Source organism: Lipotes vexillifer, unplaced genomic scaffold (genome assembly GCF_000442215.2).
Source record: "Lipotes vexillifer unplaced genomic scaffold, Lipotes_vexillifer_v1.1 scaffold500, whole genome shotgun sequence".
Classification (NCBI taxonomy): Eukaryota; Metazoa; Chordata; class Mammalia; order Artiodactyla; family Lipotidae; genus Lipotes; species Lipotes vexillifer.
Genome location: NW_006778765.1, coordinates 447,511 through 467,043, shown reverse-complemented (window position 1 = coordinate 467,043; position 19,533 = coordinate 447,511). Strand labels below are relative to the sequence as shown.

The following is a 19,533-nucleotide window of genomic DNA, read 5'->3' as shown; positions in this document are numbered from 1 at the left end:
CAAACATTTAGAGAAGAGCTAACACCTATCCTTCTCAAAGTCTTCCAAAATATAGCAGAGGGAGAAACACTCCCAAACTCATTCTATGAGGCCACCATCACCCTGATACCAAAACCAGGGAAAGATGTCACAAAAAAAGAAAACTTCAGGTCAACAACACTGATGAACATATGCAAAACTCCTCAACAAAATACTAGCAAACAGAATCCAACAGCACATTAAAAGGATCATACACCATGATCAAGTGGGGTTTATCCCAGGAATGCAAAGATTCTTCAGTATATGCAAATCAATCAATGTGATAAATCATATTAACAAACTGAAGGAGAAAAACCATAGGATCATCTCAATAGATGCAGAAAAAGCTTTCATCAAAATTCAACACCCATTTATGATAAAAAAAAAAACTCTACAGAAAGTGGGCATAGAGGGAACCTACCTCAACATAATAAAGGCCATATATGACAAACTCACAGCAAACATCATTCTCAATGGTGAAAAACTGAAAGCATTTCCACTAGGATCAGGAACAAGACAAGGATGTCCACTCTCACCACAATTATTCAACATAGTTTTGGAAGTCCTCGCCACGGCAATCAGAGAAGAAGAAGAAATAAAAAGAATCGAAGTTGGAAAAGAGGAATTAAAACCGTCACTGTTTGCCACTGTCATGGTACTAGACATAGAAAATCCTAAAGATGCCACCAGAAAACTACTAGAACTAATCAATGAATTTCGTAAAGCTGCAGAATACAAAATTAATATGCAGAAATCTCTTGCATTCCTATATACTAAGAGCAAAAGATCAGAAAAAGAAATTAAGGAAACAATACCATTTACCACTGCAACAAAAAGAATAAAATATTCTAGGGATAAACCTACCTAAGAAGGCAAAAGATCTGTACTCAGAAAACTATAAGATACTGATGAAAGAAATAAAAGACAACACAAGCCGATGGAGAGATATACCATGTTCTTGGATTGGAAGAATCGATATTCTGAAAATGACTATACTACCCAAAGCAATCTACAAATTCAATGCAATCTCTATCAAATTACCAATGGTATTTTTCACAGAATTAGAACAAAAATATTACAATTTGTGTGGAAACACAAAGACCTCAAATAGACAAAGCAATCTTGAGAAAGAAAAATGGAGCTGAAGGAATCAGGCTCCCTGACCTCAGACTATACTACAAAGTTACAGTAACCAAGACAATATGGTACTGGCACAAAAACAGAAATATAGATCAATGGAACAGGAGAGAAAGCCCAGAGATAAACCCACGCACATATGGTCACCTAATCTATGACAAAGGAGGCAAGAATATACAATGGAGAAAAGACAGCCTCTTCAATAAGTGGTGCTGGGAAAACTGGACAGCTACATGTAAAAGAATGAAATTAGAACACTCCCTAACACCATACACAAAAATAAACTCAAAATGGATTAAAGACCTAAATGTAAGGCTGGACACTATAAACCTCTTAGAGGAAAATACAGGCAGAACACACTTTGAAATAAATAGCAGCAAGATCTTTTTTGATCCACCTCCTAGAGTAATGAAAATAAAAACAAAAATAGGAGATTCCCTGGTGGCGTCGTGGTTAAGAATCTGCCTGCCAATGCAGGGGACATGGGTTCAAGCCCTGGTCCATGAAGATCCCACATGCCACGGAGCAACTAAGCCTGTGCGCCACAACTACTGAGCCTGTGCTCTAGAACCCGCAAGCCACAACTACTGAGCCCACATGCCACAACTATTGAAGCCCGCATGCCTAGAGCCCATGCTCCACAACAAGAGAAGCGACCGCAATGAGAAGCCCACACACCCCAACAAAGAGTAGCCCCCACTCACCGCAACTAGAGAAAGCCCGCGCACAACTATGAAGACACAATGCAGCCAAAAATAAAATAAATAAATGAATTAAATAAATTCATTAATTAAATAAACAAATGGGATCTAATTAAGCTTAAAAGCTTTTGCACAGCAAAGGAAGCCATAAACAAGACAAAAAGACAACCCTGAGAATGGGAGAAAGTATTTGCAAACGAAGCAACTGACAAGGGATTAATCTTCAAAATATACAAACAGCTCATGCAGCTCAATATCCAAAAATCAAACAACCCAATATAAAAATGGGCAGAAGATCTAAATAGACATTTCTCCAAAGAAGACAGACAGATGGCCAAAAAGCACATGAAAAGATGCTCAACATCACTAATTATTAGAGAAATGAAAATCAAAACTACAATAAGGTATCACCTCACACCTGTCAGAATGGCCATCATCAAAAAATCTACAAACAATAAATGCTGGAGAGAGTGTGGAGAAAAGGGAACCCTTTTGCACTGTTGGTGGGAATGTAAATTGGTACAACCACTATGGAGAACAGTATGGAGGTTCCCTTAAAAAGCACGAACAGGACTAACATATGATCCAGCAATGCCACTCCTCGGCTTACACCCAGAGAAAACCGTAGTTCAAAAAGATACATGCACCCCAATGTTCACTGCAGCACTATTTACAACAGCCAGGACATGGAAGCAACCTTAAAGTCCATCAACAGAGGAACAGATAGAGAAGATGTGGTACATATATACAATGAAATATTACTCAGCCATCAAAAGGAACAAAATTGGGTCATTTGTAGAGATGTGGATGGACCCAGAGACTGTCATACAGAGTGAAGTAAGTCAGAAAGAGAAAAACAAATATCATATTGTATTGCTTATATGTGGAATCTAGAAAAGTGGTACAGACGAAATTTATTTACAAAGCAGAAATAGAGACACAGATTTAGAGAACAAACATATGGATACCAGTGGCTTCCCTGGTGGCACAGTGGTTAAAAGTCCACCTGCCAATGCAGGGGACATGGGTTCAAGCCCTGGTGCAGGAAGATCCCACATGTCATGGAGCAACTAAGCCTGTGCGCCACAACTACTGAGCCTGCACTCTAGAGCCCACGAGCCACAACCACTGAAGCCCACACACCTAGAGGCCGTGCTCCGCAACAAGAGAAGCCACCGCAACGAGAAGGCCACAAACCACAACAAGAGTTGCCCCCGCTTGCCGCAACTAGAGAAAACCCACATGCAGCAACAAAGACCCAATGCAGCCTAAAATAAATAAATAAATAAATTTTTTTTAAAAAAGTATGGATACCAAGGGGGGAAGGGAGAAGTGGGATGAAGTGGGAGTTTGGGATTGACATGTATACACTACTAGTATAAAATAGATAACTAATGAGAACCTACTATGTAACACAGGGAATTCTACTCAATGCTCTGTGGTGACCTAAATGGGAAGGAAATCCAAAAAAGAGGGGATGTATGTCTACATATAGCTGATTCACTTGGCTGTACAGCAGAAACTAACACATTGTAAAGCAACTATACTCCAATAAAAGACTTTTTTTATTTTTTTAATTTAAAAAAAAGTTTTAAAGATAGGGGAAAAAAAGGAGCAATCCCACTTACAACAGCATCAAAAACAAAAAAAGAGGAATAAATTTAACCAAGGAAGTAAAAGATCTATACACCAAAAACTATAAGACACTGAGGAAAGAAATTGAAGAACATACATAAATGAAAAAATATTCTGTGTCAATAGATTGGAATAGTTGATATTAATAAAATATACATACTACTCAAAGCTACCTATAGATTCAATGCAATCTCTATCAAAATTCCAATGACATTTTTCACAGAAATAGAAAAAAAAATCCTAAAATTCACATGGAACCACAAAAGACTCTGAATAGCCAACACAATCTTGAGAAAGGGCAAAGTTGGAGGCAAAAAAAACCAAAAAACAAAAGAATAACTGAGAGTTCAGAAGTAAACCCATGAATATATGGTCAAGTAATATTTGGCAATAGAATGAAGAATACTCAATAGGAAAAGGACAGTCTCTTCAATAAATGGTGTTGGAAAAACTGGATATACACATGCAAAAGAATTGGACCCCTATCTTAAATCACTCACAAAAATTAACTTGATATGGATTAAAGACTTAAACAGTAAGACCTGAAACCATAAAATTCCTAATAGGGAAAATGCACCCTGACATTAGTCTTAGCAATTATTTTTTGGATACAGTGCCAAAAGCACAAACAAGAAAAGCAAAAATTAATAATTGGGACTACATCAAACAAAAAAGCTTCTGCACAGCAAAGAAACAATCAACAAAATGGCCACATAACATTTGGAGTAGGAGAAAATACAACTGACCCTTGAACATCACGGGGTTTAACATGGCATGCGCCAACCCTCCATGCAGTCGAAAATGTGCATGTAACTTACAGTCAACCCTCCACATATGCAGTTCCTCCATATTGTGGCTCCTCCATATCCATGGTTCCACATCCACAAATTCAATCATCCAAGGATTGTGTAATACTATAGCAAGCACTATTGAAAAAACTGGCATATAAGTGGACCCTTACAGTTCAAACCCATGTTGTTCAAGAGTCAATTATATTTCCAAACCATATTATCCGAGAAAGAGTTAACATCCAAAATATATACGGAATTCATACAATTCAAATACCAAACAACAATCCGACTAAAAATCAGGTAGAGGACTTGAATAGACATTTTTCCAAAGAAGACATACAAATGGCCAACAGGTACATAAAAGGGTGCACAACATCACTAATCATCAGGGAAATGCAAATCACAACCACAATGAGATATCATCTCACACCTGTTAGAATGGCTATCATCAAAAAGACAAGAGATAACAAATGCTGAGAAGGATGTGGAGAAGGAACCCTGGTGCCCTGGTGATGGGAATGTAACCTGGTAGAGTCAGTATGGAAAACAATAGGGAAGTTCCACAAAAAACTGAGAACTAGAACTACCATAAAATCCAGCAATCCCACCGCTGGGTATGTATCCAAAGAAGATCAAATCACTATCTCAAAGATATCCCAGGTCGTTGCAGCATTACTCACGATAGCCAAGACATGGAAACAACCTGTGTCCACAGACACATGAATGAACAAAGAAAATGTGAGACAGATATAAATATATCTCACACAAACACAATGGGATATTATTCAGCCACTTGAAAGAAGGAAATTTTACCATTTGAGACAAAATGGACGGATCTTGAGGGCACTGTGCTAAGTGAAACAAGTCAGAAAGAGAAAGACAAACACTGTACAATCTCACTTATATGTGGAATCTTTAAAAGAAAAAAAAAAAAAAGCCAAACTCACAGGAACACAGAGTACAATAGTTGCCAGGGGCTGAGTAGTAGGAGAAATGGGGAGATGTTAGTCAAGGGGTTACAAACTTCCAGTTATAAGATGAGTAAGTTTCAGGGATGTAATGTACAGCATGGTGACTACAGTTAAAAATACTGTATTGTATGGGGCTTCCCTGGTGGCGCAGTGGTTGAGAGTCCGCCTGCTGATGCAGGGGACACCAGTTCATGCCCCGGTCTGGGAGGATCCCGCATGCCGCGGAGCGGCTGGGCCCGTGAGCCATGGCCACTGAGCCTGCACATCCGGAGCCTGTGCTCTGCAATGGGAGAGGCCACAACAGTGAGAGGCCCACATACCGCTAAAACTATATATATATATACTGTACTGTATATTTAAAAATTGCTGTGAGACAACTGAAGAAGAGAGAACCTGCACACCACAACTAGAGAGAAGCCCACGCCCCGCAATGAAGAGCCCACGCACTGCAACGAAAGACCCCACATGCCTCAATGAAGATCCTGCGTGCCGCAACTAAGACCCGACGCAGCCAAAAATAAATAAAAAATAAATCTTAAAAAACAATTGCTGTGAGAGTAGAGCTTTAATGTTTTCACCATAACAACAAAACGGTAATTATGTGAGGTAAAATATTTGTTAGCTAACCTTACAATAATAAACTTTTCGCAATATGTATGTATATCGAATCATCACACTGTACACCTTAAATTTATACAATGTTATATATCAATTTATATCTCAACAAAGCTGGGAAATAGGGGGAAATGTAAGGTCTAGGTGTGGTATGGGGTTGAAAACAAAATGACTACTTGAAACTCTTTAAGAAAAATAGTCAAAACACTGCAGTTCTTCTTTATTCTGCCCACAACGTAAGACAAACATCCCTCTACCCCGACGCTATCAGAAAAACCAAGCATCATTCCCTGGGGAGTTTGGACAAGGCCAGTTCAGGATTCAGGGACCCACACTTTGCTGAGGACAGAGATGAACATCAAACTAAGAACAGGTCCCAGTACCTACTCCTATGGGGCTGGTGATGCAAATCAGAGCTTTGACAAATGTAACACCCACGTAACATATAACACCCATATTTCATTAAGACACAGAACTTTTCAATCACCCTAAAAGTTCCCTCATGTCTCTTTCCAGACAATCCTCTCCCAGAGGCAATCACTATCCTGATTGGCATCACCATACATCTGTAATGTTGCTTGTTCTTTCATATAAATACAATCAATCAGAATGTAATCTTTTGTATCTGGCTCTTTTGTTCAACACAATATTTTTTAAATTCATCCATGTTGTTCTGTCTCTACATTTTTATCTATTTTTACAAGGATCTCCTGTTTTTAAGCAAATTTTTTGCTGATATGTAACATCCATAAGTATGCAAATCATTAGTCTACAGCTAAACAAATTTACAAAGAGTATGTACTTATATGCCCACCACCCAGTAAATAAAATATTAGCAGCAACCCAAAGCCACTCGTGTCTCTTCCAGTCACTAACACACACACAGACACACCTTCAAATTGAATGTGATAAAGGAAAATGGATGAATTGCTGCTACACACAACAATATCACAGATACACTCTTGATTTTAAAAGCCAGATATTAAAAAAATAAATAAAAATTAAAAAAAATAAAAAGCCAGATATAAAAGAGGTTATCTAACCACTCTCTGACAAACATCACCAGCTATTAGTTTTACCTGGTTCTGTATTTTATGTACTTTCATTGAAACCATAACAGCATGAACTCTTACATCTGGCTGCTGCTGTAAAGGTTCTATCTGTGATGTTCATCTGTATTGTTGTGTGTAGCAATAACTCATTCATTTTCCTTCTTGTGTCACTTTCAGTTATCTGAATATATCATAATTTATCTGCCCATTCTACTGCTGATGAGCAGTTGTTGTTTTACAGTTCAGAGCAATTATGAATACAGCTGCTGCTAACATTTTACATATGTATTTTGCTGTTGGATTTACACCTATGAGTAGACATGCTGGATCATAAGGTACCCGTACATTCAACTTTTGTAAATAGTGCCAAAGAGTTTTCCGAAGTAGTTAAGCCATTTTCTCTCCCACCAGCAGTGTATGGAAGTATCAGTTGTTCCAATTCCTTACCAGCACTTGGTACTGCCAGTGTTTTGAATTTTAGTCGTGCTAGTGCTGTGTGGTGATATCTCATTGTGGTTTTAATTTGCATTTCCCTGATGACTGAGACTAAATACCTTCCCATATGTTTATGAACCATCAGAATATCTGTTTTGTGAGGAGCCTATCCAAGCCTTTTGCCCATTTTTCTACTGAACTGTCTTATTTCGTTTTATTGAGTTATAATTAACATACAATATTATATTAGCTTCAGGTATACAACATAGTGATTTCATATTTTTATACATTATCAAATAATCACCAAAAGAAGTTACTATCCATCACCATAAAAAGTTGCTACAATATTATTGACTATATTCCCTATGTGTACATTACATCCCCACGACTTATTTATTTTATAGCTGGAAATCTGTACCTCTTAATCCCCTTCACCTATTTCATCCAGCCCTCCACCACCTCCCCTATGGGAACAACCAGTTTATTCTCTGTATCCATGAGTCTTTTCCTGTCTTGTTTTTGTTTTTGTTTTTTTTCCTTCCTTGCGGTACGCGGGCCTCTCACTGTTGTGGCCTCTCCCGCTGCAGAGCACAGGCTCCGGACGCGCAGGCCCAGCGGCCATGGCTCACGGGCCCAGCCACTCCGCGGCATGTGGGATCCTCCCGGACCGGGGCACAAACCCGCGTCCCCTGCATTGGCAGGCAGATTCTTAACCACTGCGCCACCAGGGAAACGCCATTCCTGTCTTGTTTTGTTTCTTTTCTTCTTTGTTTTTTAGATTCCACATATGAGTAACATCATAAAATATTTGTTTTTCCTGTCTGATTTGATTCACTTAGCATAATACCCTCTAGGTCCATCCATGCTGTCACAAATGGCAAGATCATATTCTTTTTTATGGCTGAGTAATATCCCAGAGTAACGGACACTTAGATTGCTCCCATATCTTTGCTAGTGTAAATAGTACTTCAACGAACATAGGGGTACATATATCTTTTCAAAACACTGCTTTCATTTTCTTCTGATAAAGACCCATAAATGGAATTACTGGATCATATGGTAGTTCTATTTTTAATTTTTTGAGGAACCTCCATACTGTTTTCCATAGTGGCTACACTAATTTACATTCCCATCAATGGCGCACGATAGCTCCCTTTTCTCCACATCCTTATCAACACTTGTTGTTTCTTGTCTTCTTTATAACAGCCATTCTCACAGTTGTGAGGTGGTATCATTACGGTGTTCCCTGATGTTCAGTGATGTTGAACATCTTCTCATGTGCATGCTGGCCATCTGTATGTCTTCTTTGGAAAAATGTCTACTCAGGTCCTCTGCCTACTTTTTAATTGTGTTGTTTGGGGTTTTTTTGACAATGAGTATTAAGAGTTCTTTATATATTTTGGATATCAACCCCTTATCTATTATTGGCAAATATATTCTCCCATTCAGTAGGCTTTTTGTTTTGTTGATGGTTTCCTTCGCTGTGCAAAAGCTTTTCAGTTTGATGTAGTCCCATTTGTTTATTTGTGCTTTTGTTTCCCTTGCCTGAGAAGACAGATCAAAAAAATACTGCTAAGGGCTTCCCTGGTGGCGCAGTGGTTGAGAGTCCGCCTGCCGATGCAGGGGACACAGGTTCATGCCCCGGTCTGGGAGGATCCCGCATGCCACGGAGCGGCTGGGGCCGTGAGCCATGGCTGCTGGGCCTGTGCATCCGGAGCCTGTGCTCCGCAATGAGAGAGGCCACAGCAGTGAGAGGTCTGCGTACCGCCAAAAAAAAAAAAATACTGCTAAGATCAATGTCAAAGAGCATACTATCTACATTTTCTTCTATGACTTTTATGGTTTCATGTCTTACAATTAAGTCTTTAACTGATTTGCGGGGGGGAGAGTTGTATACAGTATGAGAAAGTAGTCTAGTTTGATTCTTTTGCATGTAGCTGTCCTGTTTTCCAAACACTATTTACTGAACAGGTTGTCTTTTCTCCACTGTATATTCTTGCCTCCTTTGTCATAGATTAATTGACCATGTAAGTATACGTTTATTTCTGGGCTCTTTACTGTGTTCCACTGATCTATGTGTCTGTTTTTGTGCCAGTACAATACTGTGTGGATTACTATACCTTTGTAGTACAGTTTCAAGCCTGGGAGCATGATACCTCCAGCTTTGTTCTTCCTTCTCAACATTGTTTTGACTATACAGGGTCTTTTGTGGTTCCATGCAAATTTTAGGATTATCTGTTCTAGTTCTGTGAAAATGCCTTTGGTATTTTGATAGGGACTGCACTGAATCTGTAGAATGCCTTGGGCAGTATGGTCATTTTCATGATATTGATTTGTCCAATCCATGCACATAGTACATCTTTCCATTTGCTTGTCTTGTCTACACTTTCTTTCATCAATGTCATAGTTTTCAGAGTACAGGTCATTCACCTCCTTGGTTAAATTTATTCCTAGGTATTTTACTCTTTTTGATGCATTTATAAATGGGATCACTTTGTTGATTCCTCTGATAGTTCGTTGTTAAAATAGAGAGATGCAACAGACCTCTATACATTAATTTTGTATACTGCAATTTTCCTGAAGTCACCTACTGAAGTCAGTTTTTGAATAACAATTCACTTACTGAATAACAGTTTTGTTTGTTTGTTTGTTTTTGCAGTACACGGGCCTCTCACTGTTGTGGCCTCTCCCGTTGAGGAGCACAGGCTCCGGACGTGCAGGCTCAGTGGTCATGGCTCTAGGGCCCAGCCGCTCCGCGGCCTGTGGGATCTTCCTGGACCGGGGCACGAACCTGTGTCCCCTGCATTGGCAGGCGGACTCTCAACCACTGCGCCACCAGGGAAGCCCTGAAAAACAGTTTTTTTGTGAAATCTTTGGGGTTTTCTATATATAGTATCATGCCACCTACAAACAATGACAGTTTTATTTCTTCCTTTCCAATTCTGATTCCTTTTTTTGTTTTTGTTTTTTTGCCTAACTGCTGTGGCAATAACTTCCAATACTATGTTGAATGAAAGTGGTGAAAGTAAGCATCCTTGTCTTACTCCTGATCTTAGAGCAAAAGCCTTCAGACTTTCTCCATTGGGTATGATGTTACCTGTGGGATTTAATATATGTATGGCCTTTATTATATTGAGGTAGGTTCCCTCTATACCTACTCTGTTGACAGTTTTTGTCATAAACAGACATTGAATTTGGCTAATGCATTTTCTGCATCTATTGAGACGATATGATTTTTATTCTTCAATCTGATAATGTGGTGTATCTTGTTGATTGATTTGCAGATATTGTACCATCCTTGCAACCCTGGGATAAATCCCACTTGATCATGGTGTATGATCCTTTTAATGTATTGTTGAATTTGATTTGATAATATTTTGTTGCAGATTTTTGCATTTATATTCATCAGTGATACTGGCCTGTAATTTTGTGTGCGTGTGTGATGTCTCTGGTTTTGTTATCAGGATGTGCTGGCCTCATAGAATGAGTTCAGAAGTGTTCCTTCCTCACTGATTTTTCTGAATAGTTTGAAAAATAAAAGTGTTAACTATTCTTTAAATATTTGGTAGAATTCACCTGTGAAGCCATCTGGTCCTGGAGTTTTGCTTGTTGGAAGTTTTTTATTACTGATTCAATTTCATTACTGTTAATCAGTCTGTTCGTATTTTCTATTTCTTTCTGATTCAGTCTTGGGAATTTGTACGTTTCCAGGAATTTATCCATTTCTCCTATGTTATCCATTTTATTAGTGTATAATTGTTCATAGTAATTGCTTATGATCTTCTGTATGTATGGTGTTGGTTGTAACTTCTCCTCTTTTATCCTTGATTTTATTTATTGGGGCCCTGTCTCCTTTTTTCTTGCTGCATCCAACTAAATGTTTATCAATTCTGTATATATTTTCAAAGAACTAACTCTTAGTTTCATTGATCTTCTCTATTGTTTTTTAGTCTCTATTTCAGTTATTTCCACTCTGATCTTTTATTTCCTTTATTCTACTAACCTTGGGCTTTGCTTGTTCTTCTTTTTCTAGTTTCTTTAAATGTACATTTTGATTGTTTGAGATTTTTCTTGTATCATGAAGTAGGCTTGTATCACTATGAACTTCCCTCTTAGAACTGTTTTATCTTCATCCCACAGATTTTTTTTTTTTTTTTTAATAATACACAATGTATTTATTTATTTATTTATGGCTGTGTTGGGTCTTCATTTCTGTGCATGGGCTTTCTCTAGTTGTGGCAAGTGGGGGTCACTCTTCATCGCGGTGCGCAGGCCTCTCACTATCGCGGCCTCTGTTGTTGCGGAGCACAGGCTCCAGACGCGCAGGCTCAGTAATTGTGGCTCACGGGCCCAGTTGCTCCATGGCATGTGGGATTTTCCCAGACCAGGGCTCGAACCTGTGTCGTCTGCATTGGCAGGCAGATTCTCAACCACTGCGCCACCAGGGAAGCCCCATCCCACAGATTTTGGATAACTGTGTTTCCATTTTCACTTGTCTCCAGGTAATTTCTGATTTCCTCTTTGACTTTTCAATGACCGATTGATTGTTTAGTAGCATGTTGTTTAGTCTCCATATGTTTGTGGGGGTTTTTTTTTCTTTCAGTTTTCTTCTTTTTTTTTTTTGCGGTACATGGGCCTCTCACTGTGTGGCCTCTCCTGCTGCGGAGCACAGGCTCCGGATGCGCAGGCTCAGCGGCCATCACTCACGGGCCCAGCTGCTCCGTGGCCCATGGGATCCTCCCAGACCAGGCACGAACCCGCGTCCCCTGCATCGGCAGGCGGACTCTCAACCACTGTGCCACCAGGGAAGCCCTCAGTTTTCTTCTTATAGATAATTCCTAATTTCATACCAGTGAAGTCAGAAAAGATGTCTGACAAATGCTGGAGAGGGTGTGGAGAAAAGGGAATCCTCTTACACTGTTGGTGGGAATGTAAACTGGTGCAGCCACTATGGAGAACAGTATGGAGCTTCCTCAAAAAACTAAAAGTAGAGTTGCCATATGATCCAGCAATCCCACTCCTGGGCATGTATCTGGAGAAAACCATAATTCAAAAAGATACATGTACCCCTATGTTCACAGCAGCACTACTTACAATAGCCAAGATATGGAAACAAACTAAATGTCCACCAACAGATGAATGGATAAAGAAGACGTAGTATACATATACAATGGAATATTACTCAGCCATAAAAAAGAATGAAATAATGCCATTTGCAGCTAAATGAATGGACCTAGAGATTATCATAGTAAGCAAAATAAGTCAGAAAGAGAAAGACAAACACCATGTGAAGACAAGTCCTTTATCAAATAGCTCTTTCACTCTGTGACTTGTCTTCTCCCTCTCCTTAATTATATCTTTTGAACAACATATCTTCATTTTAATAAAGTACAACTTATCAATAAAAAATCTTTGTCTACCCCTAGGTTAAAAAGAGTATTTTCCTATGCTTCCTTTAAGGTGCATGACTGTCTTACATTTCACATTCTACCATCCATCTGGAATTGAATATGGAGCATATGCTGTGAAGTCAGGTTCACGATTCATTGGTTTCAAAATTGACCCAATACCATTTATTGACTAGGCCATCATTTTTCATTCCAATCAGCCCAGCATCACTTATTGTAAAGGACATCATTTCCCCACTGCACTGCAATACCACCTTTTTCATATATCACTGGATGATAAACATGATGGTCTATTTCTGGACCCTCTGTTTCATTATTCTGTCTTTGCCCCCAAACCACAATGTCTTAATTTATAATAGTCTCATTTCTAGATGTCAGTTGGAAATCTTTCAATATTTCACTACTGAATATGATGTTTGCTGTAGGCTTTTAGATATCCTTTATCAGATTAGGAAAACTCCCTTCTCTTCTTATTTTGCTGAGAGTTTTTTTATCATGAAGGGGTTTTTATTTATACTTCTGCTTTAAGAAAATCATTAAAATGCATCCTGCACTACAGCTCCCTTTCCAGAAAAGTGTACTCCCCAACTTAAACAGTTCCTGGGTCATAGTAGGTTACTCCCATACCCATCTGAACAGTAACTGGATCAGAGTTCAACTTCCATGTGTACTATCTCCATGCCCACATAGCAACATTTCTACTCTGTTATATAATTTGAGGTGGCTTCTACTCATGCTGAACTGCTATCAATTTTGGTATCAATTTTGTTTTTGTCCATGCTCTGATTGTGGGTGATTTCTCCGGACCTATATTTTTTCCACATATCTTGCTGACTTCAGTGCATAATTTTGAAGAATGTGATATTTTTCAATAATGCATAAATATTATAGCAGAAATACCCAAATGTCACAGAAGAAGACAGTCAGGCCAAACTTCATTTGAGCACATTTACTGCCTTGCTTTAATTATGACTGATCATGTCCAGCCAATCAGAGAGAAACATAAAAATGAAGTGATTACAGTTCAATTCTATTCAAATGCAGATAATCAGTAGCGAAATATTATCTATTTGATCGTAGGAAATCAAAAATAAGCATTTGATATAGTATGTAAAAATCATGTTCTGATCGACATATATACACTGATGTGTATAAAATTTATGACTAATAAGAACCTGCTGTATAAAAAAAATAAATAAAATAAAATTTAAAAATTAAAAAAAAATCATTTTCTGACAGCCAACAATAGTTATTTGTCACTACTAGATTAGAGCCAAAATAGCTCATCCTTTATGCTGAACACAGATCAGGAATGATTTTATAGCAGTGTATCATAATGTGATTAATTACAGCTTCAAAATGATTGCTTATAACCTCATACCACAAAATAAATGCATATCATACTGCCAAAAATGATCACCATTTGCGTTTTACAATTTATGGGTCCACTTACCTTCACATTTTTCAAGAATCTGGACTGTTTCTCCTATTTCTAAGACCAATCCTTGAGGGACCGATCCTCGAAAGCTGCATATCACTAAAAAAAAAAAGGATAAACATGTCAATTAGCATTTTAAAATAGTGAGACAGGGTCAGTGTCGATGAAATTTAGCACTAAATTTTCTTAAGCATATGCTCTCCCTTCTCATTCATTTTTCAAATATGTGAGTCCCTTTCAACTTAATCTATATTTTGAAAGGTAATATTAAATGGTTCAGAACACTGAGGTATACTTTAGCAAAATCACTATTACTTAGAGGTGTGTGCATGCATGCATGTATGTGAAAACATTTCTGTAAACAGAGTCTCCCTCTCTCTCCCCCTCAGCATATCTTGTGTTTGCCTGTTCTTTCTGGGCAAGTATGTATCAATTAAGAAAAAATGATCATTAGAAGCTTATTATCTACTATAAACAGACAAATAGATATTTTTAAAAGGATCACCAAATAAATGATTATGCTTTGAAAAACAGAATCCCCACAATAAAACAAAAATTAATGAAGTAAAAAGCAAATGTACAACAGAGAAAATCTATACTCATCAAAATCCCACATACTTTTATTCTCAGAAAACTGTTAAAATGATTCTAAAATTTACATAATACAAAGAACCAAGAAAAGGCTTGTCAATCTTAAAGGATGTACACTATCATATATCAAGCCTTATAATCTAAAATTAGTTCTTTGAAAACACTAACACTGATAGACACGTAAGCAAGACTGATCAAAAAAAAAAAAAGAGAGAGAGAAAAGGTATAAATTATCAGTATCACCAATAAAAACAATAATGTAATAATTAAATGATGTATAAAAGGACATTAGATAAAACTTTATAACAAAAAATTAGAAAATTTAGAATAGATGGATAAATTTGTAGAAAGATCAACTTTACAAAAACTGACAGAGCAGTTAAAAACTTGAATAGTCCTGTATCTATTAAACAAAAGTGAATCTGTAATTAAAATTTTCCCACAAATGAAATAACAAGTCCTGACTACTCTACCAGCGAATTTGTCCAAACATCTGGAGAAGAAACACCAACCACAAATAAGTCCCTCCAGGAAATAGGGAAAAGAGAATTCATTTTTAACTTAGCATGAAAATAAAAGCTGACAAAGACATTATAAGAAAGGAAAGTTACAGGCCAATCTGTCTCATGATCACAGATAGAAAATCTTTAAAAAAAAACAAACAACCCAATTCAAAAATGGGCAGAAGACCTAAATAGACATTTCTCCAAAGAAGATAGACAGATTGCCAACAAACACGTGAAAGAATGCTCAACATCATTAATCATTAGAGAAATGCAACTCAAAACTACAATGAGATATCATCTCACACCAGTCAGAATGGCCATCATCAAAAAATCTACAAACAATAAATGCTGGAGAGGGTGTGGAGAAAAGGGAACCCTCCTACCCTGTTGGTGGGAATGTAAATTGATACAGCCACTATGGAGAACAGTATGGAGGTTCCTTAAAAAACTAAAAATAGAACTACCATACAACCCAGCAATCCCACTACTGGGCATATGCAGCTCTATTTACAATAGCCAGGACATGGAAGCAACCTAAGTGTCCATCGACAGATGAATGGATAAAGAAGATGTGGCACATATATACAATGGAATATTACTCAGCCATAAAAAGAAACAAAACTGAGTTATTTGTAGTGAGGTGGATGGACCTAGAGTCTGTCATACAGAGTGAAGTAAGTCAGAAAGAGAAAAACAAATACCATATGCTAACACATATATATGGAATCTAAAAAAAAAAAAAACATCACGAAGAACTTAGGGACAAGACGGGAATAAAGATGCAGACCTACTAGAGAATGGACTTGAGGACACGGGGAGGGGGAAGGGTAAGCTGGGACAAAGTGAGAGAGTGTTAGTGTATATATGGACATATATACACTACCAAATGTAAAATAGATAGCTAGTGGGAAGCAGGTGCATAGCACAGGGAGATCAGCTCGGTGCTTTGTGACCAGCTAGAAGGGTGGGATAGGGAGGGTGGGAGGAAGGGAGACGCAAGAGGGAAGAGATATGGGGATATATGTATATGTATAACTGATTCACTTTGTTATAAAGCAGAAACTAACAGACCATTGTAAAGCAATTATACTCCAATAAAAATGTTAAAAATAAATAAATAAATAAAAATAAAAGGCAAACTGGGAATTTCCTGGTGGTACAGTGGTTAGAACTCGGCACTTTCACTGCCATGATTCCCAGGTTCGATCCCTGGTCGGGGAACTAAGATCCCACAAGCCATGTGGTCATGCATTCATGCATGAATGAATGAATGAATAAATAAATAAATAGCAAATCAAATCCAACTATATATAAAAAGAATAACCATGACCAATTTGGGCTTATTCCAGAGCACAACTGGTTTAATATTAAAAAAATCAATAAAGGGGGAAAAAAAATCACATGATCATATCCATAAATGCAGAAAAGGCATTTGATAAAATTCAACATCTACTCGTGACTAAAATTCTTAATAATCTAAGAATAGAAGGGAACTTCCTTAATATGATGAAGGTTATGTACAATGCATCTATAGCAAACATCATATATATTAGTGAAATAGCATTTTATCACTAAGGTTAGGAATAAGAAGAGCATGTCCACTACCATTTCTATTCAACATTACACTGAAGGGCCACCCTGTGCAAATAAAGCAGAAAGAGAAATAAAAGGTATAATGATTAGAAACAAAGAAATAATAGTATCATTATCTGCAGGTCTGAAAAAATCCCAAAGAACCTAGACATAAACCAACACAGAAAATATGTCAATGTGTAGCAAGGTCACTAGATACAATATGAATTTTTTTAAGTCTATACAGGAACAAACAACTAGAAAATGAAATGTTTTAGAAATATACAATTTATAACAGCATCAAAAATGTCAAGTAGGGCTTCACTGGTGGCGCAGTGGTTGAGAATCTGCCTGCTAATGCAGGGGACACGGGTTCGAGCCCTGGTCTGGGAAGATCCCACATGCTGCGGAGCAACTAGGCCCGTGAGCCACAACTACTGAGCCTGCGCATCTGGAGCCTGTGCTCCACAACAAGAGAGGCCGCGATAGTGAGAGGCCTGCGCGCCGCGATGAAGAGTGGTCCCCGCTCACCGCAACTAGAGAAAGCCCACGCACAGAAATGAAGACCCAACACAGCCAAAATTAATTAATTAATTAATTTTTTTTTAAATGTCAAGTAACTATAAATAAATATAAGAGACATATGGAAGAACTCTATACAGAAAACTATATGACATTAGATATAGTAAAAGTCTAATAAATGAAGGCATACATCCTATTCATGAATTCCAAGACTCAACAGTATAAAGATACAGATTTTCCCCAAGTTGATCATTAGATTCTATGCAATCTCAACCAAAATCCCAATAGACATTTTGTGGAAATCAATAAACTGATTCTACAATGTGCATAAAAATGTAAAGGATGAAACAGAGGAACATATACTACCTAATATCAGCCTTTCCATTGTTAAAAAAAAAAAGCCCAAGCTATAAAATTGTGTGCGTGTGTGTGAATAGCATGAGCCTATTTGAATGCGTACATATATATGTATATATTTAATCTCTACTGAAGATATCAAATTTGCTTACTGGTTACTAAAGATAACACTTGTGTCCCCCCAGAATTCCTATGTTGAAACGTAATCCCCAGTATGATGGCATTTGGAAATGGGGCCTGTGGGAGGTGATTAGGTCATCAAAGTGGTTCCTTCATGTATGGGAGTAGTGCACTTACAAATCAAGATCTCAGAGAGATCCCCCTCCCCTTTCACAATGTGAGGACACAGAAGTCGGCAGTCTGCAGCCCTGACAAGGGCCTTTATCCAAACCTGACCATCCTAGCACCCTGATCTCAGACCTTTCAGCCTCTAGAACTACAAGAAATAAATGTCTGTTATTTAAGCTACCCAGTCTATAATACTTTTGTTATAGCAGTCTGAACTGGACTAAGACATTGGTAATTAGTATGTTCTTATTAAAGTATTTGGCTATATTTCTAAATAGTAGTAGCATTATTCAACCTTCTGCTGTAAATTCCCCACGGAAAACAAAATTCTGAACAAACACATAACAAAGCAGTTAGACCAACTTCTACCATTTAATGCCATACAGATTTGGAAAATGTTAAGAAACAGCAAATACTCAACAGCATCCTCCTTTAAGTACCAAGTGGGGAAAAATGGTCTTCTCTAGGATTTACTGGGTTGAACCCTTCATCACAGTGGAGAAAAAATCATGTTCCAGCGTCTCTCAAATCCTTGCAGGCACCCACATACTAACAATGAGCCAAGTGTCCTAAGGTCAAAAGTATGCAATCTCTGAGCCATGGCTTATAGTAAAACTACAATGAATTGCATTAGCATTTAGGAATTTAACTTCACCAGATCCTCTATGTACTCCCTAACAAATTCTTTATCAAGGGCCTTGCTATTATTTCAATCTCCAAAGCATTCATCACTCCTGTCTTCCTAACCTCTGTCACTAATTGACAAGAACATTAAAATTACCAATGGCTTTCCTTGTTTGAAATTGGGTGTTTCATGCCTATTCAGAGAACATATGTAAACTTTCCACTTTAATAACTATCTTCATTCAAGACTGGCTTTCAAGTGATTTTTTAAATTAATGTATAAGTAGAAAAGAAAAAAATTATATTTGCTAGAAAAGCAAGAGGCTCAGAAGAAAGCAGATCTTTCTCCCTGTAATCATGGATCTACTTTCAGGCCTATACTCTGTTTGCAGGAATATCACAAAGAATAAACCTATTAGTTATAGACTGTTTCACTCTATTCTCCTCTGTCTGTCAGGTACATTAGAAGTTACTGGTCACTGCGAGCTTCAAGAATTAGAAAAAGAATAGATACATATATATGTATAATTGAATCACTTTGCTGTACACCTGAAACTAACACAACATTGTTAATCAACTGTACTCCAATATAAAATAAAAATTTTTTAAAAAGAAAATAATCTCCACCTACAAAGAATTTATCATTTCATTGGTGGTGGCAGGGGAAGGACTGTGAGATGAGAGGGAAGAAATGCATGATCCATATGATGTTGCAAGATTTGTTTGACCCTGAGATCCACTTTCTACCCTCCTCCACCTCGCTCTATACCCCGGAGAGCCTGCCCTCTCGGGCAGCATCAACAGCCTCCTCTTTGCCCCGTGGTGGTTGGGTAAATCCGGTGGAGAACACTGCCAGATGCTAGAGAACAGGC

The 19,533-nt window shown here is 37.8% G+C and overlaps 1 protein-coding gene across 1 annotated transcript in view; it reads right to left on the bottom strand.

The window, feature by feature from the left end:
* Positions 1-19,533, bottom strand: part of DOCK3 (dedicator of cytokinesis 3) — a 391,142-nt gene that overhangs the window by 362,415 nt on the left and 9,194 nt on the right. Inside the window, exon 2 of the mRNA XM_007451883.1 lies at positions 14,217-14,300. Within this exon, the coding sequence (XP_007451945.1) occupies positions 14,217-14,300 (84 nt within the window). The remainder of the gene's footprint in view (positions 1-14,216; positions 14,301-19,533) is intronic.